The sequence below is a fragment of the Nycticebus coucang genome, chromosome 19, assembly GCF_027406575.1.
Source record: "Nycticebus coucang isolate mNycCou1 chromosome 19, mNycCou1.pri, whole genome shotgun sequence".
NCBI classification, from domain to species: Eukaryota; Metazoa; Chordata; class Mammalia; order Primates; family Lorisidae; genus Nycticebus; species Nycticebus coucang.
Window position 1 is genome coordinate 1,471,801 of NC_069798.1, and position 27,397 is coordinate 1,499,197.

Genomic DNA, 27,397 nt, shown 5'->3' on the forward strand with positions numbered 1-27,397 from the left:
ATGTGGGCGCAGTGGAAGGTGGTGCACGCACCTGGGGGCAGGCTCTGGATGTGGGCGCAGTGGAAGGTGGTGCACGCACCCGGGGGGCAGGCTCTGGGTGTGGGCGCAGTGGAAGGTGGTGCACGCACCCGGGGGGCAGGCTCTGGGTGTGGGCGCAGTGGAAGGTGGTGCACGCACCTGGGGGCATGCTCTGGGTGTGGGCGCAGTGGAAGGTGGTGCACGCACCTGGGGGCAGGCTCTGGGTGTGGGCGCAGTGGAAGGTGGTGCACGCACCTGGGGGCAGGCTCTGGATGTGGGCGCAGTGGAAGGTGGTGCACGCACCTGGGGGCTTGCTCTGGGTGTGGGTGCAGTGGAAGGTGGTGCACGCACCTGGGGGCAGGCTCTGGATGTGGGCGCAGTGGAAGGTGGTGCACGCACCTGGGGGCATGCTCTGGGTGTGGGTGCAGTGGAAGGTGGTGCACGCACCTGGGGGCAGGCTCTGGGTGTGGGCGCACTGGAAGGTAGTGCATGCACTGGGGGGCACGCTCTGGATTTTGTACTGGAGAGGCGAGCAGGAACCCCAAGCCTCACTGGGACACCACCGGGTGTCTCACACAGATGTCCAGAGCCTCTTTGGAGTTGGTGTGTCTTCTCTTTCCTCCCACTCCCATGTCTCCAGCAATGCAGGTTCTTATTGAAAATTAGAAAATCAAATGTATATAAATGTGCTGTCTCTAATCAGTGCAGCCCTCTGGTCAGAAGCTGAAGCCACTAAGTTCACACACAGCCGTCATTTCCCAGTAGCTCCCTCCACCTCCAAGAGCCCTGTACAAGACCCCAAAGACACAAGGTGCACACTGGGGCCACTATTGGGGGCACTGAGCAGCAGCCCCCTTTCCAGCCACATCACTGCCTCTGGTCACGGGGGAGGACCTGGGTCATTTCCATCCAGGTCAGATAAAACGTGCATCCTGCTGGATAGCAGCTCTGGTTTTTTGAGGTTGCCCTGCGTATGCCCAGGTTGCCTGGCATTCTGAAAACAACATCCAGCAACTCTTCATAAACTATTGTGAATTAGTGACTATTCACCTGGGTGAAGAATGTTCGAGATTCATTCTTTACACCAGCCCAGTGTTTTAATTGTACAACAAGTCTTCATTTAACATTGTCAGTAGGTTCTTGGATACTGGAACTTTGAACAAAACGATGTATTACAAAACAAGGTTTTTTCCCTCACTGATGTCATAATGAAATGACTTTTAAGGTAAGGAGGTTATTTGAGGACCTGCTGTACGTTGTGACACTTAGAGTTGCAGTTTCAGGAAGACCAACGAATGGCCAAGAAACACATGAAAAAGTGCTCAAAGGGCAGTGCCTATGGCTTAGTGAGTGGGGTGCCGGCCCCATATACCAAGGGTGGTGATTTCAAACCCAGCCCCATCCAAACTGCAACAAAAAAATAGCCGGGCGTTGTGGCAGGTTCCTGTAGTTTCAGCTACTTGGGAGGCTGAGGCAAGAGAATCGCCTAAGCCCAGGAGTTGGAGGTTGCTATGAGCTGTGATGCCACAGCACACTACTGAGGGCAATAAAGTGAAACTCTGTCTCAAAAAATAAATAAATAAAAAGTGCTCATCATCCTTAATCATCAGAGAAATGCAAATAAAAACCACCCCACCCTGAGATCTCATTTAACCCCAGTGAGAATGGCCCACATCACAAAGTCCCAGAGCTGCAGGTGCTGGTGTGGATGTGAAGGGAGGGGACACTCCTGTACTGTTGTGGGACTGCAAACTAATACTGCCTCTTTGGAAAGAAGTATGAGGAATCCTCAAAGAGCTAAAAGTAGACCTTTCATTGATCCTGCACTCCCAAAATTAGGCATCTACCAAGAATAAAAAGATCATTTTACCATAAGGACATTGCACTGAGGGGTTTATAGCCCCTCAGTTTACAATCACAAAGACGCAGACTCAACTTAAGTGCCCATGAACCCAGGGGTGGAGTAATAAACTGTGGTATATGTGTACCGCAGAACACTTACTTTCTAGCCATAAAGAAAGATGGAGATCTGTTATCTTTTGTATTTACCTGGATGGATTTGGAGAACACTCTCCTAGGTAAAGTATCTCAAGAACGAAAAAGCAAGCACCCCATGTACTCAATACTAATCTGAAACCAGTAAATCAATAACTGCGGAGCACATGAGAAAAAAGCACAATTTAATTCAAGAAGGGGAGAGGGGTTTGGTAAGTTCCCACGTAATGGGTACAATGTAGGGGTATGTGGCATACTTCCCGGGTGAAGGACTCAACTACAACTCAGGCTTTACAAGTGCAAACAATGTGTCCTAGCTGTATGTACCCTTTTGTTAACCTGCATTATTTATTTATTTATTTTTGAAAGTAGGAGTTTGTAAGAGCCTATGAATGGTGGTCAGTGAGGACTCACTGTGTTGGGGGCAGGGAAGTACATTGCAGGGCAGAGCATGTCCTTGATGGGTATCCGGTAACCAGGCCCTCTGTTGCCTCCCTCTGGCTGTCCTTCTGTGGTTGCTGAGGTTTCTCCGTGAGCGTCCTCAGGGCCCAGGTGCTAGTTGGTGACCTGCATGTAGACGGCAGTGCTGGCAACCTGAGCAGGGAAGGGGGCCCTGGTTTAGTGTGTGGAAAGAACCCGTCGGCCTTTCTGCCTTAGGGGATTTATGGATTCTCCAACCCTTGTTGAGAAGATCCCTGAACGTTTTATTTCGCTTCAATACTCCCTGAGTAAGGAGCCCCAGAAGGAAAGCAGAGACGGAACCGCTGGTGGAGGGAAGCAGATCTGCTCAGCCCTACCCTGAGACCCTCAGTGGTGCCTCTTGCTGATGTGTCTCCATGACCGAGCTCACTGTTTCTTAGTTAAATTAGGGCCCCTGAGTCCTGGTAATATGTAGGTAGTACTTTGGGGTAGCTTGTTTGACCCTTCTTTTGTCCAAAGGTGATCATTTTAAATGCACTCCTCATAGGAGGGGATTTGTTTAGTGGCATTGCAGTAAGAATTGTAGCTGGAGGACTTGCATTGCGTTGTCCTCGCAAGGGGAGCACTGAGGGCGCTGCCTAGACCAGATGAGGCTGGCAAGTTTATGGGCACAGGGGATTGCTCTGTGTGGATGAGTTGCGCCCTCCTGCCACGAGTGTGTCGTGAGAAGCTGAGAGGCTGCAGTGTCTGTGTGGGAAGTTTTTACTGCGACTCTCCCAGAAACTTTACCCTCAACATTTTTTTTTTGCAGTTTTTGGGCAGAGCTAGGCTTGAACCCGCCACCTCCAGCATATGGGGCCAGCGTCCTACTCCTTTGAGCCACTGGCTCCACCCTACCCTCAACATTTTTTAGGAGTCTTAGGAATAAGCTGGGTTAATGTTAGAGGTGACAGAGTAGGTTTCCAAGTGTAAGCAAACACATCTGGTATTGGAACTCACTTTCTGCCAGATTGAGGGGAGGGCAATAGTTTTTTGGTAGAATTATTGTCAGAAAAGCAAACTTCAGGCAGAGAGAGTGACATCAGATTTAGCCTCAGATGCTTAGGCCCTCCTCAGGTGGTGAAAACAAGCCCACAGGTGCAGACTCTCTGGAGAGGGCAGAGGCCACATACTCTCTGGGGCACGCGCTCTGTCTCATCTGCCCCTCTCGGTTTCCTGGTCAGGAACTTCATGAAAGAGAGGCTTTGTTTTTTTCCAGGCTTCTGTCTCTAACTGGTGTGAGCTTTGAGGGCCTCATAAATAATCAAAGATGGAGAATTTGGGCCCTGGACACTGGAGCAAGAGCCTGTGGCCTTGGCCATGTCACATGCTCCCTGCTCTTCTTTGACCCCTGAGGAAGCTACAGGATGGCCAGAGTTGCAAAAGCACATCTAACCATCATCAACGCAGGAGTGGCTGTTCTGCACTTGTTTTCTTTTTTTTTTTTTTTTTTTTTTGGAGACAGTCTCCCTGTGTCGCCCTGGGTAGAGTGCCGTGGCATCACAGCTCACAGCAGCCTCAAACTCTTGTGCTTAAGTGATTCTCTTGCCTCAGCCTCCCAGATAGCTGGGACTACCAGCACCCACAATGCCCGGCTATTTTTCTTTTTGTAGTTGTCATTGTTGCTTACCAGGCCCAGGCCAGGTTCGAACCCACCTGCCTCTGTGTATGTGGCTGGTGCCCTAACCATTGAGCTACGGGCGCCGAACGAGCCTCTGTTATCTTTCCCTTTAACTTGTGTGCCTCTGTGTGTGTGTGTGTAATAGAAAGTCTGAAAGGAGAAAGCAGAGCATGGCTGGCTGCCACTCTGGGGAGCTAATGGAGAAGGCCCTCCCTCCTCCTGTGCTGCCCTGGTCCTGGCTGAGTGGCCACCAGCTCTGCTGTCCATAGCACGCTGCCCAGGCCCTTTCGGATCTTTGTCACACAGAGGTGTATCCAATTGTACGTCTTCCCCACTGGTGTGCTGGCTCACTCGTCTCCACACCCTGCCCCTGCCGTCCCCGTGGCCCCCACACTTCGGCTGTGCAGTATGCTGCTGGACCCTGGGCAGCCTTCCTGGCGCCTCCGTCTCAGGGCTGGCAGCCCAGGCTCTGGTGCTGATGGAGCCCCAACACTGCGCATGAGCACTTCCCATGCCACCTCTCCTGGGGGGCCTCTGAAGGGCCATCGTCAAGGAGGGGTGTCTCTGCGTGCAGGGTGTTTTCAGAACTATCTTACAAACTGTTGTGAAGTTTTAGAGACAAAGCGCTTCCTGCTTCTCTTGGAGTCTTTGGAGTGAATATTTTGTCTCCCAAAAGCTATTATGAGTGTCAGGAAAGTAGGTCCCTTGCCCAGTCTCCTGCCTTGTTTATGTAATTGGTCATGTTTGCCACTCATGTCCTGATTTTTCTGGTTTTAAACTCTGTGGGATTTAAAGTGTTGAAATAAGCTCCCAAGCTGGGTGATAAGTGTGGTGCTTGGCTGGGCTCTGTTTTCATAACAGGATATAGACTCTCTGCTCTGTTCATGGTGCTCTACTGGCCTGGGAGCTCACAACTCTCACATCGGCTGCGGGCAGCAGCAGGAGGGTACCTGGTGACTGTCTAAGGGGGAATGTCATGGCCTTGGGGTCTCAGGAGGACAGGGCATCTGCAGACTCTCCCAGGAAGCTGCTGGCTGGGCAGCAGAGTTGTCTCAAGTTTTCTGTGGAAAGGAATCCGTAGCATAAGTTTTAGAAACTATTGTTGGCTGTCTTGACTGAACACTCACAGCTGAAGTTCCCAGTGTCTCATTTCCTGGCAGCACTTTTGGTTTTGCTTTGTTATTCAGCATTTTTTAAAAGTGTATGCATTTACAGAAGACTAGTCTCATATCTCTGCAAGTCTCGGCGGCGTGAGTTGGTGTGGATGTAACAGTAAACACAAACAGGTCCATGAAGAGAGGGCAGACTCACCGCGCTGCTCCCTGCCTGCGTCGACTGGAAAGAAATCGGGTAACTTTGGGAGATGAGAGTAACGTTTCAGTGGTTGCATAATGGGCGGAAGAAGGCACGTTCACCCACCTGTGGGAGCGGAGAGGGTGGAGGCTGGTGGCGACTGGCACTGAGAGGGGTCAGGCCTGCAGGGAATTGCCTGTGCCCTTCCAGGCTGGCCTCCCATGCTGATGTTAGAGGTGTGGGCAGAGGGCGTATGACTCAGTCAGTTGTAATCAGAAAGAAAAGAACAAACTTTGAGGAAAATCGAGGGGAAGACCTAAGAAATGGAGATGTTCTTATTCTTAAAAAACTAAAACATGAATTCATCTTTGGGATAGTGTGAGGAGGGCAGCCTTGGGTAGCGTCCTGGGCAGTGAGCAGACTTCCTTAATGAGTGAGCAGAGCCTTAATCAGGAAAACTGCCGGCCACTTACCAGCTGCACATTGATTTGCTGCAGGCAAATTCTAATATAGTTTGGTGATGTGAGGCATATGTCCTAAGGAAACAAAATCAGGTTGCCTGAAAATGGACGCTTACTTTCCAGGTGAAAAGAGTCCTAAAAACATAGCACACTTTTATCCAGACATTTGTTGTGGAATCACGGATGGGCTTTTCTTTTGTTATCTCTAAAACTGAGCTGTGCCCATTCCTGTTGAATGGAAACTGCGCACTTCCCACCGCCAGGTGTGGCTGTGGGTGTTGGGGGGCAGCTCAGTGCTTTGCTGCTGCTTCCTGGGGGGTGAGAGAGTGGGGCGCCTTTCCCTAATAACTAGTGGTCCTTAACCTTCCAGAATCTGATGCAGGCCAAAGACCTTCATCCCAGTCTGTGCTGATACCCCATGTCTCACAACCAGTTATGGGATTTGCCCAGCCCGGAAACTCATCCCTGGGGTCTCAGTTAAAAGCACCTGCTACAAACACAAATGTATAGAAGCTTCTCCTTAAATGGTTGCCTCGTCTTCCTGATGAACGACCTTCCTACTATCCCACTTTCTACTTACATGCCTCTGGATCACCTCAAAATTTCCCCTAAAACTAAATCGACCAGTCCAGGTCCTATTTATCTCAGGAGATAGAAGGGTCCCTCACTCCTGCCAGTGACCTTCCTGTCCAGCACATGGTCATTGCCAGAACCGACATCATCTTAAGTGTTCACCTCCGAATGTTTCCCAAGGACAGTGCTAGATACAAGAGCAGAAAGATAGGGAAGAAGAAACACAAAGAAGTCTTAGGCTTCCCAGGAAGCCGCACAGGCCCAGCTCGGGAGAAACAGTGGGAGAAATGTTTCTGCCGTGTCTGTGGACGTATAGTGTGGACATGCAGATCACGACAGAGGTGAAGCAGGACAGGGATGCTGGCTTACCAACTGCCTGTAATAGATTTAGTTTAGAACAACTGCTGGTTTTTTTTTTTAATATGGTATTCTTTTTATTTATTTATTTATTAAATCATAGCTGTGTACATTAATGTGATTGTGGGGCACCATACACTGGTTTTATAGACCGTTTGACACATTTTCATCACACTGGTTAACATAGCCTTCCTGGCATTTTCTTAGTTATTGTGTTAAGACATTTATATTCTACATTTACTAAGTTTCACATGTACCCTTGTAAGATGCACCGCAGGTGTAATCCCGCCAATCACCCTCCCCTCGCTCCCCTCCCTCCCCTCCCTTTCCCCCTTCCCCCTATTCTTGGGTTATAACTGGGTTATAGCTTTCATGTGAAAGCCATCATAGTGGGGCTGAGTACATTAGATACTTTTTCTTCCATTCTTGAGATACTTTGCTAAGAAGAATATGTTCCAGCTCCATCCATGTAACCATGAAAGAGGTTCCATCTTTCTTTAAGGCTGCATAATATTCCATGGTGTACATATATCACAATTTATTAATCCATTCGTGGATCGATGGGCACTTGGGCTTTTTCCATGACTTAGCAATTATGAATTGGGCTGCAATAAACATTCTGGTACAAATATCTTTGTTATGATGTGATTTTTGGTCTTCTGGGTATATGCCTAGTAGAGGAATTATAGGATTGAATAGCAGATCTATTTTTATATCTCTAAGTGTTCTCCAAACATCTTTCCAAAAGAACTGCTGGTTTTTGATGAGATTTTAAAAAAACCTTGAAATTCAGGGTAAATATGTAGTTTACAAGCAAGTAGAATATTAATAGAAACCATGAAGATGCAGAGAGCCGCTGAAATATCCAGGGCTGTTTTGAGTTAGAGGTCAGGGTGCACTGTAAGCTGCTGTGAGTTTTAATGTAATGTGCTTCATTTAAAATGATCTTGGTGGGCGGCACCTATGGCTAAAGGAGTAGGGTGCCAGCCCCATATGCCAGAGGTGGCGGGTTCAAACCCAGCCCCGGCCAAAAACTGCAAAAAATAAAATAAAATAAAATAAAATAAAATAAAATGATCTCAGTGATTTATAAGTGAAATAACCACAAAATGCTCACAAAAGAATTATCTAGTTACAGCAGTTTTATTCTTATATATAGTTATTACTGAATAATGATTAACTGATAGTAATCTGATCGCACACAGAAATGTTTAAATGGGTCAGTTCCTTCTTAGTAGAAATTGTCTCCTCCCTATCGCCGAGCCTGAAGCTCCAGCCTGCACTGAGCTTCAGTGTTCACCCTTCATGGACGACTTTGGGGGGGAGAATTCCTCGTCTCCACATGGTAGTTGAAGCACATTCTGTTGGCTGGTGATTACCATGGATGGGAAATGCAAATAGAGTCGAAGATTCCCGGGATCGTCCTGAATTTCAAATTTAAACTCGTGGAGACATGGTAACATTGGACTTAGTTTCCCAGGAGAAATCACTGAAGCTTCTATGTAAATATAGCTGCAATCCAGCCTTTGCCTGCATCATTTTAGTTATGCATGGACCCCACGATTTGTGACATCATCTTCCTATAGAAAAATTAGTTCCCAGTTCTAAGGAGCTGATTTTTGACCTTGTGCAGTGTATGTAGTCTGGCCGTCCCCATGCACTCGGTGGAAGCGGGACTTTGGGTGTGGTGAGGCCTGGCTTCGCATCCCTTTTCAGATGGGCCGTCAGGCCCCTGACCCTCCTGTCCTCAGTCGCCCTCTTCTTCCCTTTCTCTGGTTCATCAGCCGTAAATGAACCTCCATTAATACTGTGCCACCTGTCTTCCCATTTCCACTCCCTCCACTGGGCTTTGCATGTCACTCACACGTCCAGGCCCTGCGGGGAACCTTCTCTGGACTTTCCATTGATTGATGGAGCTCCAGCTTCTGGCCCCACAGAGCTAGGGAGTGCCTGGGTCTGGGCACAGCTGTGGTCACCCCGCCTCAGCCTCTTGGCCAAGACTTCTATGGCCTTTCTGTCCTCCTGGCCTTGGCAGTTTTCTCAAATCCCCGAGCTTTTCTGTCAGAAGTACTCAGTGGGCTCTCTGTGCCTGTGGGGTGGCATCTGACGGTCGGGGTCCCCCAGCACCCCCACATGAGGGGAGATGACTCTCCATGAGTTTCAGAAGATGCTCAAGTGACAACGAGAGCATCTGCCGGGCCGTCTGGAAGACTCTTCTGGAATGTGAGGGTGACCGGTGCTGGCACACCTGCTGTCTGAGGTGTGGCGTGATGTCCTGACCCCGGGATTTCTCCTGGGACTGACCAGCACCCATCTCTTCTCCTGGTTGATAGGGTCACAGCCTTGTCCAGAGGAAGGGCTTCAGACCTCATTATGGTCACAGAGTGAGGATTCTCTATTTTTCTGGTTTATGAAACTATTAACATGTTTTTAAACTATAGCTCCCTTTTTGAGCCTTTGGCAAAGGGAAAAGCAGCATCGTTAATTATTACAAGTTTGTCTTTTTTACACCAGCGGTGCATCTTACAAGGGTATATGTGAAACTTGGTAAATGGTCTGTGAAGCTAGTGAATGATGCCCCATGAATGTATCAATGTACACAGCTATGATTTAATAAAAAAAAACCAAGTTTGTCCTTTTTAGACTTTTCAACTTTTAGTTTTGAAATTGGATGATTACTGGGTTGTTGGTTGGTTGATACCTGGATTTGTATTCTATATGCAAATGCTTGGGACTGGAAGTTTGGATTTGGGAATATTCATATGTATATATATAATGAGTTATCTTGGGGTCAGGTGCTCAAAAAGTTTCAATTCTGGAGGATTTTGGATTTCATATTTTCAGATTAGGAGTGTTCCACCCCTAGTACATTTCTGCTGGCTGTTTGCTGGTTTTTTCTTGCAGTGCAGGCTTTCTGGACGCCTGTTTCTCAGCTGTCTGGAGACAGCCTAGCATACTTCAACAGCTGAGCTGCACGGACTCTGCCTTCTGTGGGTAGACTCTCCCAAGCGCCTTGGAGTCTTCTCTTTGGGAACATGAAACAGGGATTCACACAGTTATAGAAAGAAACTGGAGGGCATCCAGCTATAAAAATCGCGTCTCTGCATCAGCTTCCGTTTTGCTTCCCATTCATTTTCTATTCATCCTTTTCCATAAAGTTTGTCCAACAATTTCAACCTGGTAATTTCAGTTCTGTGTCCTGAACCCTTATCAGTGGTTAAAAATATATATCGCAAACCTGTCTAGGTGGGCACGTATGGGCCAAGGACATTCTGCATGGCTGGATCTGAGCACTCAGACTGTGCTTGTGTGTGAGTGTGCATGCATGTGTGTGAGTGGTGGGGGCGGGAGGGGATGGACCACAGCATTTGATGGTTTAGGGCTTTTTTAAAAAAAGTAGGTGTCTTTCCATGATGTGTCCACAGGGTGGGGCTGTTAAGGGGGCACAGCCTTGGGAGTCTGTGTGCCTGGGCTGGGGACAGGCCCTTACTTCTGGATGCCTTTAGTCCAGGGACTTTATCCTGCTCAGCTTTAGAGTGTTCTTTGGTAAAGATGGGCACAGTGATTCCTGCCAAAAGTGAGGGAAGGATCGAAAAAGCTGATGCGGTCTGCCCAGTGCCCAGCACAGAAGCCTCAGCAGGAGCCAGTTTCCATCGCCTTTGAACAGTCTGAAGGGCAGAAGTGTGTAGGGGAGGGACAGAGGGGACAGGTGTTGTGTCTGCTCTGTGCCACGTCCTGGGCAGCAGCACCATTGGTTAGACTGCCCTGGGAGTGTGCACGGCTCTGAGGGGCCTGCAGCTGCAGTTCCCTCTCAGGGTGGCCAGTTGGGCCCATGGCCAGGTGTTTGGGTGGTGTCTGCAGCTACCCTGCTCTGTCCACAGGGTTTCTCTGAGTGGATGTGAGCAGGCCTTTGGCATCACGTGGCCTGCAGTATCCTGTGCCATGGGCCCAGGGAGATGTGGCCTGGCAGGCCCTCCCTGGTCACAGTGATGTCTGTCCTGGCAGCCTGCCTGCCACATGGCTTCATGTCACCTCAGAACTCATCTAACTCAAACCTTGATGGATTCCCATGCCAAGGATCTCTCTTGTCTGTATAGGTCTATTGTTTTACTTACCATTAATTACAACTCTTACTCTAAAGTTTATGGACTAGCCAGCGTAGCCAGTTGTTATCTAAAAATTAGTTGCTTTTGTAATGTTATTATGAAATCATATAAATCCATGTAATTATCATTCTAGTGCTTCTTTTGTATTATCTCATTTTCTTCTAAAAACACTATATTGGCCAGGTGTGGTGGCTCACACCTGTAATCCTAGCACTCAGGGAAGCCGAGGCAAGTGGATTGCTTGCGCTCAGGAGTTCGAGACCAGCCTGAGCAAGAGTGAGACCCCATCTCTCCTAAAAACAGAAAAATTAGCCAGGCATTGTGGCAGGTACCTATAGTCCCAGCTACTAGGGAGGCTGAGGCAAGAAGATTGCTTGAGAGTTTGAGGTTGCTGTGAGCTGTGATGGCATGGCACTCTACCAAGGGCGATAGAGTAAGACTGTGTCTCAAAAAAGCAAATGAATAAACAAGTCTATGAAATAAGCAGGGCGTATGCTCTCAGTCCAAGGTTGCAGTGGCAGTGTGAAGTGCAGAAGGGCCGTCTGACTCCCACACCGGGTGTGGATTGGGCTGTCTGGCCACCAGGTGTTTGGTGTCTCCTTCTGTTGCTGAGACCTTCAGGACGAACTTGGCCTTATAGATGCTTAGAATCTAGTTAGTAGCACATGTAATAAGTTTCATTAGAGTTCCAAAAATAAATTAGTTTGGACCCTCAGATATCTAGGGGAACATATCGCCGCTTTCAACTGAGAAAATAAATTTTAAGAAAGATTGCTATTTGCCCAAAGGTAACATAGTTAGATTAAGAGGCTAGATTGCTTGACTGTGGGTGTGGTTTCTATGTATTTATTCACATAATGGGTAGTTTGGGGTCCCGGGACACACTGAAGGCCACTTGAGTCACCAAAGTGGGGTCCTGCCCAGCCCCTGTGGCCTTGCTGAGTCACCACAGTGGGGTGCTGCTCCCCCCCATGGCCTTGCTAACGGAGTTTTGTGGTTGGGTTTCAGGCTTTGCTTTCATCTTTCTTTGAGGACCCCTCAGTTCCATTATGAGGCTGGACTTTCTGAATGTCATGGTCAGAGTGTGGAGAATTCAGCCTGTGCTGCTGAATTCACAGGGGACCCGACACCTAGCCGTTTACCTGCCATAGCCCTCCTGTCCCCTCCGCTCCCCTCCCAGGACTCGGGCCTCAGCTCAGGGCAGCCAGGGCCCCCTGACCCTTCTCCCAGCCCACACCCCCTCAGTGGCCTCTGACCCGCAGGACCAAGCCCGTGCTCTGGAGTGTGTCTCCACCTGCTTGAGTCCTGTGGTCCTCCCTCCTGGGCCATGTCAGCTGCCTTAGCCTTGCCCCAGTGCACTGCCCTCTCTGCTGTCTCCCTTTGCTCCATGATGTCTCTCTGCGTGGAGCCCCAGCCCTCCTTCTCCCACCCTCTCCCTTTCATCCCTCCAGTCATCATCCGTGCAGACTGGGGTTAGCAGCCACCCCCTCCAAGAAGCCTTCCTTCCCCTCCCACCCTCCTCACTGTTATTACCTCTAGTCCTCCCCCCAGGGGGCTGTCCTACTGATGGGATGGGTTTGTAGTTGTCAGTTTCTCTCCACCCCCAAAACAACTCCAGGCTTCTCTGGGAGCAGGAGCGCAGCCTTCCTGTTGCCCCCAGTGACAGGCCCTGTCAAGGATACAGTAACTGGGTGGGTCAAGGATGGCTAGGTTGAGAGATGGCTACAAGATTATCTCTCATACCTGTTTCTTGTTAGCGCTGGACAAATAATTTCATGTTATACTTACTTTTATTGTGTTTAATCTTAGGGTAAATTTAAGTTAAGAGTGTGCAGTAGGGAAAAAGTGAAGTTGTCTGGGGATCACCGTGCAGCGAGTTCCTTTGGACCTGCCTTCCAATTCATGTGTGACCAGGGTAAATCACAACTGTTTGCCCAAATCCTTCAACACATGCCTCCTGGGTGCAGTGATTAACTTGTGCTATAAACCTCCTCCTGCCCAGGCCTGGCAGCACTTGAGCTTTGCTACCCACGTGGGTGATTGGTGCGTCCTCATCCTTTGGTTCCGCTGCCTGGTGAAATGTTCGATAATGAGGACGGTGCTTATCTTGCACGCCTCGGAACGGACAAATGCAGTAGCATTCGAGAGAAAAGGCGATGGCAGACGAGGCCCTTCCCTGGCTGGAATAAGAATGAGTCTCCTGCCTGTCTGGCCCTGTTGCTGATGGTCAAATGCACTCAGCTTGATTTCCATGGCCCCAGACGGCCGGAGCACCTGATTTCCATGATGGCCGGAGCACCTGACATCCACCTGTCTAGTCCGTGCATCAGCTTCACTAGAGAGAGAGCAGGGGTTGGTCACAGGGACAGATCTGTTACCAGCTCTCTTTCTTCCAGCAAGAATACTATAAGCTGCATTAACTTACTGTTGTGCCCCTTTTTCAAAGGGGTCATTTTGAGGCCTTTAATATTAAGGTGAAGAGAGAAGAGAAGTGGGCAGTGCCTGCCGCCGGGTCCACAGCCAGCTCCAGGTGGACAGTGTCCGTCCACATCTACTGTGCTCTATGGGGCAGGAGGGTCATTTTGATGATTAGTCATTTTGGCAACATAACTTCTGCCCCAGATTTGATTAAGCCTCCACACAGACTTCCTCTTCCAGGAGATTATCTTTTGAAAGCACTTTTTGTTCCCTCCCTCTTTCAAGCCCATTAGGAAAATTAAAGCATTTAATTTTAGTGATGAATTTTATTGATGCAAACAACTGCTTTCTTAAGCTTTCTCCAAATGTAAGCGCAATTGCTACATCAACCAAAATATCTGTTACTTAACACAAACTGGCGTTATGTGGAGATCGGTGGTTCCTGGTAATCTGTTATAGAATAATAAGCTTGTTGGACGAAAAATATGTCAACATTGAACCAACCTAGGGGAAAGATCAAATGGGGACCTGAAAGTTAGCTAATCTCGGCAGACTGACTTCCTCTTAAATGAACCTGTCTGTCAAACCCTCAGATTTCCCCTTCTTTTTCCCTTAAAGAAACAGATCAATAATATTTGTAATACACAATCTAGCTAATGTCAAACAGCTGATGAATTGGAGTGACTGAAAGTTGGAAGTATGGCACATTCCTTGAAATTAAAATTAATGTCACCTTGGAATTGAAAAAAAAAAAACCTAATAAATGAGGGGTGTTGGCTCTCCTGGTTTCTCTGTACCACATTGGAAGGAGAAGAGTCATCTTGGGCCAATTAAATAGGCAAACACTAACAAAAGCTGATGAACAAAAAAATGGTTCATGTGTAATTTTTGTGATATACTTCATCACAGTTAATCAAAAAAGTTCCCACATAATAATCCTGATTATGCAGCAGCTCATTCAGAGAGTCTTTTAAAATCGTCAAGCAGGTCCCAAGCAAGGGATTGAATCATACAGAAAACGTACATATCTAACTAATGAGGCATCTTTAGGGTTTTTAAAAAAATATTTTTATTATAAAAGTAAAAGTGGGTAACATGAAGCAAGTGGGATATCAGACATAGTATTCAAGAAACAAATGCAGCAATGTCTGGTTGGGAAGCGGCTGGAATTCTCAGTGGAATTCATCAGATATTTTGGTTCTAATTTTACTCCTAAGATGCTTCATTCTCGAAAATAATTGCTCATGAATGCAGGTGCTGCCAAAAAGTGATGACGTGAATAAGGCCTGTGAAGTGAGGGATATTTGCCTGGCAGATAGGACATATAAAAGTCCAGTAAGGAGACATGATCAGTTGTTGAGTTGAAGGTCAGATTGCAGTTCTGTGCATCCATTTGAAAGTTGGTAGGTAAGAAATTTATTTCACAAATGCACCAAAATATTATTTTCCCAGAAATCTTGAAATATTTTTTTCAAATTCTTGTATCAAGTTGAAAAGCAAGGCTGCCTATCTTTCGCTACTCACAGGACTGTGTTTAGCCAACATGTGGAAATGTATAAAATTGTTTGCCTTTGTTTGGGCTTGCTGTTTGTAATGCTGATGTGATCTGAAGCTCTGTATGGATAGGTAGGTTTTCACCTTGAATGTGCACGTTTAACCCATTTAAATTAACAGTTAAATCCACTAAAAAATGCTAAATCTGCAAGTCAGTTTTTATCATCCAGTTCTGGCACATATTTGGTTTTTGAACCATATGTGACTTGAAAACATGTCATAAATCATAAAATCCTTTGAACATGTAGCCTCAACTTAGCCATCTTACTTCTGGAAAGTAAATGGTGTCACAGCATCAGGGCTTTCCAGGAATTCCTGGAATTGCGGATGATTCAATCCCTTGGTCCTTATGAAGTTCACAGTCTTGATGACGGTTTGCATGACGTGTCATCCATTTTTAAAGTTTTGGTGCATAAGTTTTCTTGATGCACTATGTAATGATACTTCATCAAATGTGAGTTTGGGGTGGCAATTGCATTGTCTTCTATTAATTTTACAAGTCCCTCTCTTTTCCCTACCATCACTGGGGCACCATCAGTAACTACCAGATATGTTGGTAATGGACGAAGAAAATAGCTCTAACGTGTTTTTAAATCTCTTGATTTAGTTGTGTCTTTTAATGGCACTAAAGAAGCCATTTCTTCAGCAACATCATACTCACCATCAACACCTCTAATAAAAATGGCAAGTTGAGCCATGTTTGTAGCATCAGTGGTGTCATCCATCACCAAAGCATAAAATTTTTAATTTTAAAGCTTTTAATCTTTACTCTCCAAACTTCTTTTAATAGATTTTCCAATTTCTTCAATTCAACCGTCTGTCATCTACTGAGACAAACTGATTTTAGAAATATCCCCCTTTGATTCAGGGCAAATTATATCTGCCTTGTTTTCCATAGATTGCTTAATAAACTCAACATCAGTAAATTTTTTTTTTTTTTGCTATTAAATATACTACCACATAACTAGCTTTTACAGAATCTGACTTGTAAGTTTTTAAGAAAATTTTTGTTGAGAAAGCAGGCTTTTTTTCAGTTCTACTATTTTGTCCTTATAACACAATCTTTCATACTCATCAAATTAGGCAGCACATTTTGCATGTAATTCCTTTTCAAATTAGTCTTTGAAACCGTGACTCTTCCCTGCAAATTGAGCAGAGTGACTTCTTATTTGCCCAGACAAAAAAGTAGTCATCTGTCTACTTTTCATTGAATAATCTTCTTTCTTCTGTAATTTTCCATTTGGGGGTTCTCTTTTCTTTTGTGATGTTGCTGCCATGCTGGGATTAAAAAATAACAATAAATAAGGGATTCTATTTATTTTTATTATGAAAATTAATCGACAGGAAAATAGAAAGCAAGGCCTGGCCCGTCCACATCCCAGCTGCCGATGCAGGGTGTGGTGGAGCCCATTGTAAATCACAGTGGGCCAAGTGTGAGGCACTGCTGAGATGTGGAAGTACCTAAATAATCAAATAAGAATGTTTACCTGACTGCTAAATAACATTGAATGCCTAAGGTTGCATTGATGGGCTGAAATATTATTGATAATCGCTGCCTTGCCAGGTCACCACGAGTACACATAATGCCGGATGGCGTCAGTTCGACTGTCTGTGCTCGGAAGATAACACACTGGGAGCCACACACTGCCTAAACTTGAAGCCACACTGTGTACAGACAGTGAGAATGCACATGTTGATTTTACGTGACCTTATGACACAAAGTTGTTGTCTACAAAGTTCACGCTTGAGAACTGCACAGAGTTCCACCAAAAGATCACCGAAAAAACCCTCATGATGTTTTAAGGAAGTATATGGTTTTGTGTTGGGCCCATCCCTGGCCCTCCCGGGCTGCAGGTTGGAGACGCTTGTCACTGTAGAAGCTGACGTGGGCTCTGAGGCACAGCCAGCATTTTGTCTTTCTCCTGCTGGCTGGTTGAAGTCAGATTACAATAGTGGTTGTGCTGTTGTAAGGAAAGCCTCAGAGCTCTGAAATACGTACGCAAGTGCATGCACACATGTATACACACACACACGACTGCTCAAGGATCGAAATTCTTGACAAGTTAATCTCAAAACAGTCTGGATTTCTTAATATTTAGGGAGAGTTGATCTAATTAGGTGTCCCTGCAATGTAACATAACACTATTATCTGCTTGCAAAGAATAAAGATTACAAGTCCAGAGTCATGGGAATGAGAGGCCCAGAGAAATCAGATGGCCTAGGAAATTGGCAATACTGGCGTGGCGCCTGTGGCTTAAGCGGCTAAGGTGCCAACCACATACACCTGAGCTGGCAGGTTCGAATCCAGCCTGGGCCTGCCAAACAATGACGGCTGCAACCAAAACATAGCCAGGCATTGTGGCAGGCACCTGTTGTCCCAGCTACTTGGGAGGAGGAGACAGGAGAATCACTTGGGCCCAGAAGTTGGAGGTTGTTGTGAGCTGTGATGCCATGGCACTCTACCAAGGGTGACAGCTTGAGGCTCTGTCTCAAAAAAAAGAAAAAAAAAAAAAAGAAAGAAATTGGCAATACCAAATATTACTTTTGTGTTCATTTTCTTCTTGGAGGTTTCCAGTCTTGAAGCACCACTGCTTCCACAGTGCAGAAAGTCCTCGTACCCTGCTATACGTCAGATTCTCGAAGGCTCCCCAGACCTCAGGCTGCCGGCCTCAGGCCTAGAGCTCCCTGTAGAGCTGGGTGGATGAGTTCCCAGGTGATGCTGATATTTGCTGGTCTTGGAACCACATGTTGAGAACCACTGCCCTAGACATCTGGGGTTCTATCTGTATTAGTCTCTCATTTAGTTTACAAATACTTCTTGAGCCCTTACTAGGTGCCAGGCACAGTACTAGAAGCAGGGGAGGTGAGAATCATTCTCTTCTGGTCGTACTGAGAGCAGCCAACTGTCCAGCATCCTTTACAGACGCAGCCAAGGCCATCCTCAGCCCACCGCAGGTGAGTTTAGGACCTGCTGCTCCCCAGCTCCATGCCTGGTCTCGTGGTGTGCAGCATTTACAACAGAGGGTTAAACAATTCAGTTGCTCCTGTTCCTATGAGGCAAGCACCAGTAGGGTTTGCAGAGGAATCTTTCCTAGCATCTGGCTCTCTCCGTAGGAGAGCGGGACGTGGAGGGCAGGGTAGGACTGTGCTCACAGGGATGATAGTGCTGAGGTGTCTTCATAATTCTGTCTTTCAGAAAAGTTTGTTCCTGGAACTTGAGTTTTTCTAGAGGGCAAAATCAGAACACTCTGTCAACGTACACTGTGCAGGACTTCTGGAGTTTTTATACAGGACTCCAAAGCTGTGTCCCAACACCAGAGCCTCCAGCTAGCCTTGCCCTGCTCATGGCCCTGGCAGCACTGCCAGCCCTGCCTGTCCTCCTGAAGGGTGAGAGAGATCAGTCCCAGACTGTCACATAGGGGAGGATGGTAGGGGGCAGCTGCTGTCAGCCTGGGAGGGCAGCCTTATTATTTTGCACACAGGTGCACACAAGCTTGCATGCCAAGCCTGGTGGTAATGAGCAAAACCAGGAGACCCGGGTTCCGTTCTCACGTCCTCCTTGCAGTGTGCACAGCGTATGGTCTCACCACCCCAAGCTCGCTCATTCCAGCCAGCCGGCTGCCTGGCATAGACCTGGGCTTCTGAGACTTCCCTGTGCGTGTGACTCAGTGGAGATGGCCCTGGTTCCGAAGGTCCTGTCCTGACAAACTCCCAGAGGAAGCTGCTGCTTCTGGTCCTTGAACCATACTTTAAGTAGCCAGGGTTAGATGCATCATTTCATGCTCCCAGCCACTCCCTGGTGTAAAGACTCCCAGCCTTATTTCATAGATGAGGAGACAGGCCCCACTTAAGCTAGCACAGTGGCGGGGCTGGAACACAAACATGGGTCTAACTGGTCTCTGAACTTAGCCTCCGTACAACCTGTATGTTGCCCCTCTTTTCCTGAGGGCTTGAAAGAGTAACTTCAGTTTTCAAAGACGTATAATCCATTTAATAGGAAGTGGCTTAGCCATGATGAAAATCTGTCCCACCATCAATATGCAATAATACGTAACTCCTCTTTCCCCTTAGAAGAAGTATCGTGACGTAGATGCTGTAAATAGGAGGCAGACTCCAGTCTGTTAGTACAGGGGCATTACTGCGTATTAGGAAGTGATTTTAAGGCTATTTCATCTGGCCTAATTTATTTAATAAATATGTAATCCACCTTGTGGGCTTGCTAGGTCCATATGATCACACATGCTTGTAGACTGGCTAACGTTTCTACCGCAGGAGCACATGTGGGGGATTTGCGTTTCTGCATAAAGACTTCTCTGTGTCACAGTTTTTTAAGTGCTAAGGACACATTAGTGAATTATTCCATTCTATAGGCTAATGTCTACAAATAATAAACTGCTATCATATTTTAAGACGGTGAGAGCATAAAGCTTGTATTTTTTAAAATCTTCATTTACGACTTTAAGCATAACAAACTTATTTAAAATGTACTGTTTTGTTTTCTAAAGGCCAAATTCCAGGGCTTAATTTTTATGTGGAAAATTTTGTCTTAGAGTAAAAATTTACATCATCGTCATAAACCTCCACAATGGGAACCCGTGATGGTCAGAGCCGTCAGTCTTCATGGGGGTGGCTGTATAAAATGGTTCTAAGAGCCTGTGGCCATAAGTGGACAGGCAGACTCTTGACATGGGTTTGCCAGTTCACACATCCCAAATCAGAGTACTCCCACATGGATCCTCTGACATCCTTTGGTTATTAGTTTCAAGGGACTCTGCGGTTGTTGACAGTTGGTGGGTGGTGGGGCCTCCAAGGTAGACTGCCCGGGCTCCACTTCCTGGCCTGCCTCTTCCCAGCTGTCTGATCTTGAATAACAGGTCACCCTCTCTGAGCCTCAGTTCTTTTATCTGTAAAATGGGAATAAGAAGACTGTACCTCACAGGGTTGGTGTGAAGATAAAAGATCGCCACATACGCAGTAAATCCTTACAAATGTTTATAAATGCTGGCTTCTGCTGCATAACCACAGAAAAGGTCTTTCTCCAAGCAATCGCATCTTCGAGAATCTACTGTGAGTGAAACTCATGGGCTCGGTAGCAGGGCATGACTGACGCCAGGGGACTGGGTCAGGGGCCAGGCCAGGCTAGTTGCTAGCTGGGCGTTTGTGACAGAGATTCCCGGGTAGCAGAGCACCCCATTACCACCCAGAATTTGTTTCTGGAGCTCAGGTTTGTCATACCTGGAGTGATAGGTATTGAATCCCTGACCTGGACGGCTCCTCCCCCAGCCTGTCCCATGTGGATCCTCAGAGCCTGGTCCTCAGAGCCTGTTGGGCTCCTGTGTTAGCCACTACCTTCAGGTGGAATCCAAGACAAGTTCACCCCCCAGAAATGCTTTTCCGTAGCATTACATTGAGTTGTATTTCCTCCTGAGGACTGCCAGCTCTTAGTAAGTACCTGTCAGATGGTTGAAGACCTTTATGGGGGAAATGATGAAGCTGCCATGACAGTCTCAGGTCCTTTTTGCCACCAGCAAAGTCTTGTGAAAATGCATCTTTGGTGACCCTACCCTGCCCCATTTTCAAGGCCCCTGCTGCACAGGTGGAAACCTCATACAGCATCGAGACACTTAACTAACCACACAAAACTCACACTGGTCAAATTGGTCTGCCCCTCCAAGCACTTGTTTTAAAGTTGTGATGTGAATATGGTGGGGCAGAGTCCAGACAGCATGTGTCTCCGCACTTCTGTACCGCGTCCGGCAAGCTTTGTCTCTCCCACACCCTTCTGTTCAAGGCTGATGGAAAAGAAATATTGGCACCTGCCAATTAAAAAGTCCAGCAGTGTATATACTGTTGTGGCCAGCCAGAGCGAGCTGAATCACCACCTCACCTCTGACCTTTCTTCCTAACACAGCCTCCTCGGGGAGCAAGAACGAAATCCAGGAACACCCCATGGTGAATTTTCCCTTCAGGGTACTCAGGGAGGTGCCGTGCCTGCACTAAGCAGGTGGCAGAGGACACACCCTCCAAGCCCGCCCTGCACAGAATCCCTGGACACTGGTTGGCAAATGGGCAGGTGACACCCTCCAGGAGTGCTCGGCTGGCTGGCAGCAGGCACTCATGTGTATATCTGAGGTGTGGGCATTTTAAAAACAAACTTTTATACAGAAAGCCAAAACTTTTTAAGGTGATGTTTTTAAACGGATCGGACAGTGAGAACATTAAGTTCACTGAACAAGGAGCTTAATTAAGAGTGGCTCCGGTGCCCCAAATACCCAGTGAGGAGGAAGCTGGCCAAACAAAGTCAGTGTTTTAAGAGTGGAATACCTTGCGGCTGTTAAATGAAAAATGTGTCAGTATTTTAAAAACATATACAAAGTATTCATTTTAAATAATGTTAAACCCAAAGCTACCTATTTGCAGCTGCTTTAAAATCCAAATATATCCATCAGCAAAGGTCAGAAGAGGTTTTCAGGTCCTGGACTACACCCTCTGTAGTCCATTGTCAACTCTCAGGATGACAGTGTTAGACCCTCCTGTGGGTCTGGCCAAGCTATGGCATTCATCCCCATGCATCCTCCTTATGTTCTAAATCCCTAATTTTACAAAACAGATGTACAGGACGGTCATAGGCAACCTCTGAGCACTCCTCTGTAAGGACTCTTGTCATCTGACTAAGCCCGAGTAGGAAGTGCCGTCGTCTGCAGACAGCAGAGCCCTGGGCTCCCAGGACGGGGCACAGCGGGAAGCCTGGGGCCGACTTGAAGGGGGACAGGTTTCAGTTCTTTCTGAAGCTGCTTTTCTCTGAGGAGCTTTCCGCTCTGGACACAGAGTCCCCACCAGAGGGCCTGAGACCCTCCCCTGCGCCCAGCAAGGCGACGGTGCGAAGAAAGCTGGGGACAGTGGTGCGGAGGGAGGACGGCTACATTCCTAACTCGGAAATTGCTCAAGAGAAATCACACCATCTTGAGTCACCAGTGTAAGCCTAGACCACTGTTAGTTTTCTTGCTGAAATTCTCCTGTTTCTTTTATATACGTGAGATCTTCGAAGGGTGTTGGTGGTCCTGGGTGATTCTTCTGTTCCTTCCTTGGCCCCAGTAGTTAGACAGGAGACAGCAATGTCTCCTGGCCGTGGCCAGCCCAGGACCCAGTGGTGACATCGGTGCCAGGTCCCCGCTGTTGTGCCCCAGGTGACGTGTCCTGGCTGACAGCAGGGACAGGCTGCTGACATCACTGCCCTCTTTTCTAATGCTAGTAGTAACCAGCAGAGTTTAGTTTTGCTTTGACAACTCCTCCTACAGCCAGAACGATTGTTACAGCCCACGTGCCATTCTTATTTACCCTAAATAAGGAAAAACAAAGGCTATTCTGGGTACAGGCGGTGCTCTCGGCTGGGGCTATTTGCAGCATCACCACGCTGCCCTTGTCATCACAGCCACCCTGTGATTTTTTCTGAAAACCACGACAGACATGCAGCCTGCTCTGAATTCTGTTCACACAGCCTAGGGGCATCCGGATGCACAGGGATGTCTTACACGCCTATGTAGTGAACCGTTTAGAGCTTGGGGACAACAGGCTCACACCAAACCAACCGGGAGAAGCTCCCTCCTGAGACGTCTCTCTGCTTTGGTGCTTGAATCAGCTCTTGTCTTGGCCTGGGATTCCTTCCTCTAATTTTTGAACCTCATAAACTCACACTGTGCAGGACAATTGAGAGTCCCGACGTAGGAGGCTTCTCGGTGGCGTGTTTGTGCTACGGTACAGTGAGGGATGTTGGCCAGAGGGAGGGAAGCAGGAGTGCAGGGTGGGGGTGCAGGGCTTCCTGCCGTGGCCGGGACCTCAGTGGCAGGTGCTGTGCGGGCTGCTCCCATCAGTTAGGGACTCCTGGGCGAGCAGTGTCCAGCCTGGCTGTCGGCGGAGAGGTGCTGTGGGTTCCCTGGAACCGGGCCCACGTGAAGAAGCATGTGGACGTAACGCGAGTGACTGCCTACCGTGTGCCTCCTGGGTAAGCATTCTGAGAGCTTCCCGCAGAGCGACTTGCAGATACCCTGGCTGCCTTGTCTGGCTGACATCCACCTGTCAGAAAGAGTCCTGAAGGCACAAGCACAAGGTCACCGTCCTGCTGCAGCCCCTTTGCCTGAGCGTTAGACCAGAAATGTGACTATGAACAGCAGTACTTGGTGTTAAGCTGGTCCTGGGGCCATAGACCCTGGGCTTACTCTCTGTCTGGCGACACTGCTGGCTTCCTGCTGCAGAGCTCCTGATTTCTGTTGGTGGCAGTTGATAATTGGTAGCCACAGTCTGCGGTCGAAGCCACAGCTCTTGAGTCTAGCACCTGGGCCAGCCCGCTGCTGCAGGGGGGGAGTGCAGAGACAAATTCACACACTCTCACCTCCCACACCCCATGCTGGCTGTGCCTGCAGCCCGAGCTGCATGCAGAGGAGGCTGCCTGGAGCCCAGGGGATGCTTTGAACTTGGGGGGGCTGTGTCACGGTTGGACCCCCACTTGCAGAGGCGTCGATTATGTCCAGTGACAACCTGAACAGCAGCACACTGCAGGAGTCTCAGTTTAAAGACCTGTTCTTAAGAAAAGGTACATTTCCCAAGGCCCAGTGTGGATGGTGTCTGCTTGGTGGGGTTTGCTGTGGCTTTCCTTGGAGTTTATTCTGAGGGCAGAGTTGAGCAGAAGAGAAACTCTTTCTTGGGAAGTTTGTTTCTACCTAAGAGGGGTCTGTCAGCTCAGAGCATGTGTGTCTGGGGCTCCCTTGAGGAAGATGCATCTCAGCTTCTCCTTCCTCCTTAAGTCTGCAGTAGGTTTGCTCTTATGGAAGATGTTAGGCATCAGTGCCCAAATTTGTTGCTTTGGAGTTTTGTTTTCTATGGGCTAAAACCTCCACTTGAAATGCTGTCACTTATCTAATGGGTACTTTTTTCTTTCTTTCTTTTTTTTAACTCCAAGTTGTTGAAAATAGCATTCAAAAGAAAAGATCTATTTCTCAGGATGTGAGTGGTTCACTGAATAGTCTCTCAGGTCAGCAGAGCAGTGACAGGAGTTATAAGGAAAGAGATCTGTGACTCCAGGGGACAGAATGCCGAGAAAGCAAGGGGCAGTCGGGGGACAGACAGGGGCGAGCGCGTGGGCTGTGTCTCCTGGCACACTTTCCTAAAGTGATAGTGTGGGGGTGGCTGAGGGTGGACTTTAAATGACTCCTACAGGGGGATTACGGTTACATGTATGTATTTTTCCCATTTATAGCACAGCGGAGGGGGTAGATTGTTAAAAGGTTTGAAATTGTTCTTCCTTCTCTGCTAGTTTTGCAGGAAGTCCTGCCAGTCATCTTTGACTGGAACATATTCAGGCAGATTTCTCTCTGAAGTGATCACGAAACTCTACGATCTAACGTGCGTATCGCAGAGTCCTTGTGCTGGGAGAAGGCGTGGGCCTTCGTAGGTTCTGAAGTCGTCACTGCAGCAGGACACTGGTGGGCTCTGTCTCTCAGTCACTGCTGTGACTGCACCTGGCCTTAGGCTGTGCCACCTCACTTTTATCTCTCCACCTACAAAGCGTAGGTGTCATCTCCTGATTCTGTCATCATGCAAAATGTTTTACATAAATATGGGAAAATAAATAGGAGGTAAATAAACAGATAACTTATAACAGCCATGAGGCTCTTTTTCTAGCTATAGTTCACACTTCTTCAGAGTGGTAATGGTTGAATAATTATCACAAAATATGAAAACCTTTAGCAAAACTTCAGCCGCTGTTGACATTGTAAGTGTTTAGTGTTAGACACTGTTTGGGCAGACGAGGCCATCGGAGTCCCTTCTTTCTGAAGGACAGCAGCTGTGTGCCAGGCACTTGGCACCAGCTGTGAGCCCTGGAGATGACCTCACAGGGCTCACTCTCTGGGGGAAGAAAACCAGAAAATGGGTACAAACAAGACAGTGATAAGTCGCAGCAGGGTTCAAAGGGAGCCCCCAAAGGGTGTCGTTGGGGCTTAGGAAGGAGATGATAAAGGGAGATAAAGCGAGCAGCTGACACTGAACCCGGATGTTTCTGGGGGGGCTTTTCCCTTCCTGTTGTTCTGCTTAGAGGATAGAGTTGCCAATCCACCTCCGAGGAAAACAAAACTCAAAATGTGTAATGCAGTCAGTATGATGATAGCTCTTACTGTTTTGCTTCTGAACTTCAAGCTGCGAAGTCATTCTTGTAACACAGGCTGAATTTTCCCCCTCAACCATGGTGTGTAATGAGTGTGAATTTTCATTCAACCATTAAAATCTCCAAGAGTATTTTTATACTAAACAGTTCACAAACTTGAGGCAATTAAAGTCTAAGTAGATTCCAGCTCCTGCCCCTCCCATCTTCCTGCTCCACTGCCGCCCGGTCTCTGTAGGATTTTGGTAAGAATTTGCCAGCCTACAAGACATGATTGCAAGAGGGACTTTACCTAACAATTGCAATCAGTGTAACCTGGCTTCTTGTACCCTCAATGAATCCCCAAGAATAAAAAAAAAAAAAAAAAAAGAATTTGCCAGCCTTTAGGAACATTCAGCACTTTAAAAGTGCCACAGAGTCATAAATAAAGAGTAAGACACCCCCAAGCCTGTCATCTTGTCACCACACCCGTCTCTGCTGAAGAGGGCAGAGACAGGAAGCAGAAGCACAGACAAGTTCATTGTGTGGAAGCCATGTAAGATACCACGAGGTGGGGGGTGCCCGTGGCAGGGACCCGGGGAGCCGTGTAAGATACCACGAGGTGGGGGGTGCCCGTGGCGGGGACCCGGGGAGCCGTGTAAGATACCACGAGGTGGGGGGTGCCCGTGGCGGGGACCCTGGGAGCCGTGTAAGATACCACGAGGTGGGGGGTGCCCGTGGCGGGGACCCGGGGAGCCGTGTAAGATACCACGAGGTGGGGGGTGCCCGTGGCGGGGACCCGGGGAGCCGTGTAAGATACCACGAGGTGGGGGGTGCCCGTGGCGGGGACCCGGGGAGCCGTGTAAGATACCACGAGGTGGGGGGTGCCCCTAGCGGGGACCCTGGGAGCCGTGTAAGATAGCCACGAGGTGGGGGGTGCTCGTGGCGGGGACCCGGGAAGCCGTGTAAGATAGCCACGAGGTGGGGGGTGCCCGTGGCGGGGACCCGGGGAGCCGTGTAAGATACCACGAGGTGGGGGGTGCCCGTGGCGGGGACCCGGGGAGCCATGTAAGATACCACGAGGTGGGGGGTGCCCGTGGCGGGGACCCGGGGAGCCGTGTAAGATACCACGAGGTGGGGGGTGCCCGTGGCGGGGACCCGGGGAGCCGTGTAAGATAGCCACGAGGTGGGGGGTGCCCCTAGCGGGGACCCTGGGAGCCGTGTAAGATACCACGAGGTGGGGGGTGCCCGTGGCGGGGACCCGGGGAGCCGTGTAAGATACCACGAGGTGGGGGGTGCCCCTAGCGGGGACCCTGGGAGCCGTGTAAGATAGCCACGAGGTGGGGGGTGCTCGTGGCGGGGACCCGGGGAGCCGTGTAAGATAGCCACGAGGTGGGGGGTGCCCGTGGCGGGGACCCGGGGAGCCGTGTAAGATACCACGAGGTGGGGGGTGCCTGTGGCGGGGACCCGGGGAGCCGTGTAAGATAGCCACGAGGTGGGGGGTGCCCGTGGCGGGGACCCGGGGAGCCGTGTAAGATACCACGAGGTGGGGGGTGCCCGTGGCGGGGACCCTGGGAGCCGTGTAAGACACCACGAGGTGGGGGGTGCCCGTGGCGGGGACCCGGGGAGCCGTGTAAGATACCACGAGGTGGGGGGTGCCCGTGGCGGGGACCCTGGGAGCCGTGTAAGATACCACGAGGTGGGGGGTGCCCGTGGCGGGGACCCTGGGAGCCGTGTAAGATACCACGAGGTGGGGGGTGCCCGTGGCGGGGACCCTGGGAGCCGTGTAAGATACCACGAGGTGGGGGGTGCCCGTGGCGGGGACCCGGGGAGCCGTGTAAGATACCACGAGGTGGAGGGTGCCCGTGGCGGGGACCCGGGGAGCCGTGTAAGATACCACGAGGTGGGGGGTGCCCGTGGCGGGGACCCGGGGAGCCGTGTAAGATACCACGAGGTGGGGGGTGCCCGTGGCGGGGACCCGGGGAGCCGTGTAAGATACCACGAGGTGGGGGGTGCCCGTGGCGGGGACCCGGGGAGCCGTGTAAGATAGCCACGAGGTGGGGGGTGCCCGTGGCGGGGACCCGGGGAGCCGTGTAAGATAGCCACGAGGTGGGGGGTGCCCCTAGCGGGGACCCGGGGAGCCGTGTAAGATACCACGAGGTGGGGGGTGCCCGTGGCGGGGACCCGGGGAGCCGTGTAAGATACCACGAGGTGGGGGGTGCCCCTAGCGGGGACCCTGGGAGCCGTGTAAGGTAGCCACGAGGTGGGGGGTGCTCGTGGCGGGGACCCGGGGAGCCGTATAAGATAGCCACGAGGTGGGGGGTGCCCGTGGCGGGGACCCGGGGAGCCGTGTAAGATACCACGAGGTGGGGGGTGCCCGTGGCGGGGACCCGGGGAGCCGTGTAAG

General features: G+C 49.2%; 1 protein-coding gene across 11 annotated transcripts in view; it reads left to right on the forward strand.

Moving 5' to 3' along the window:
• Positions 1–27,397, forward strand: part of LDLRAD4 (low density lipoprotein receptor class A domain containing 4) — a 374,896-nt gene that overhangs the window by 318,720 nt on the left and 28,779 nt on the right. Inside the window, exon 1 of one of the 11 annotated variants that reach the window (XM_053571186.1) lies at positions 5,307–5,443. The exons of 8 other annotated variants lie outside the window; for them this stretch is intronic. Coding sequence is in view for 1 of the 3 variants with exons in the window: in XM_053571183.1 (XP_053427158.1) it covers positions 23,376–23,445 (70 nt within the window). In the remaining 2 variants the exon portion in view is untranslated. 2 more of the 11 variants (XM_053571185.1, XM_053571183.1) reach the window with 2 other exon arrangements.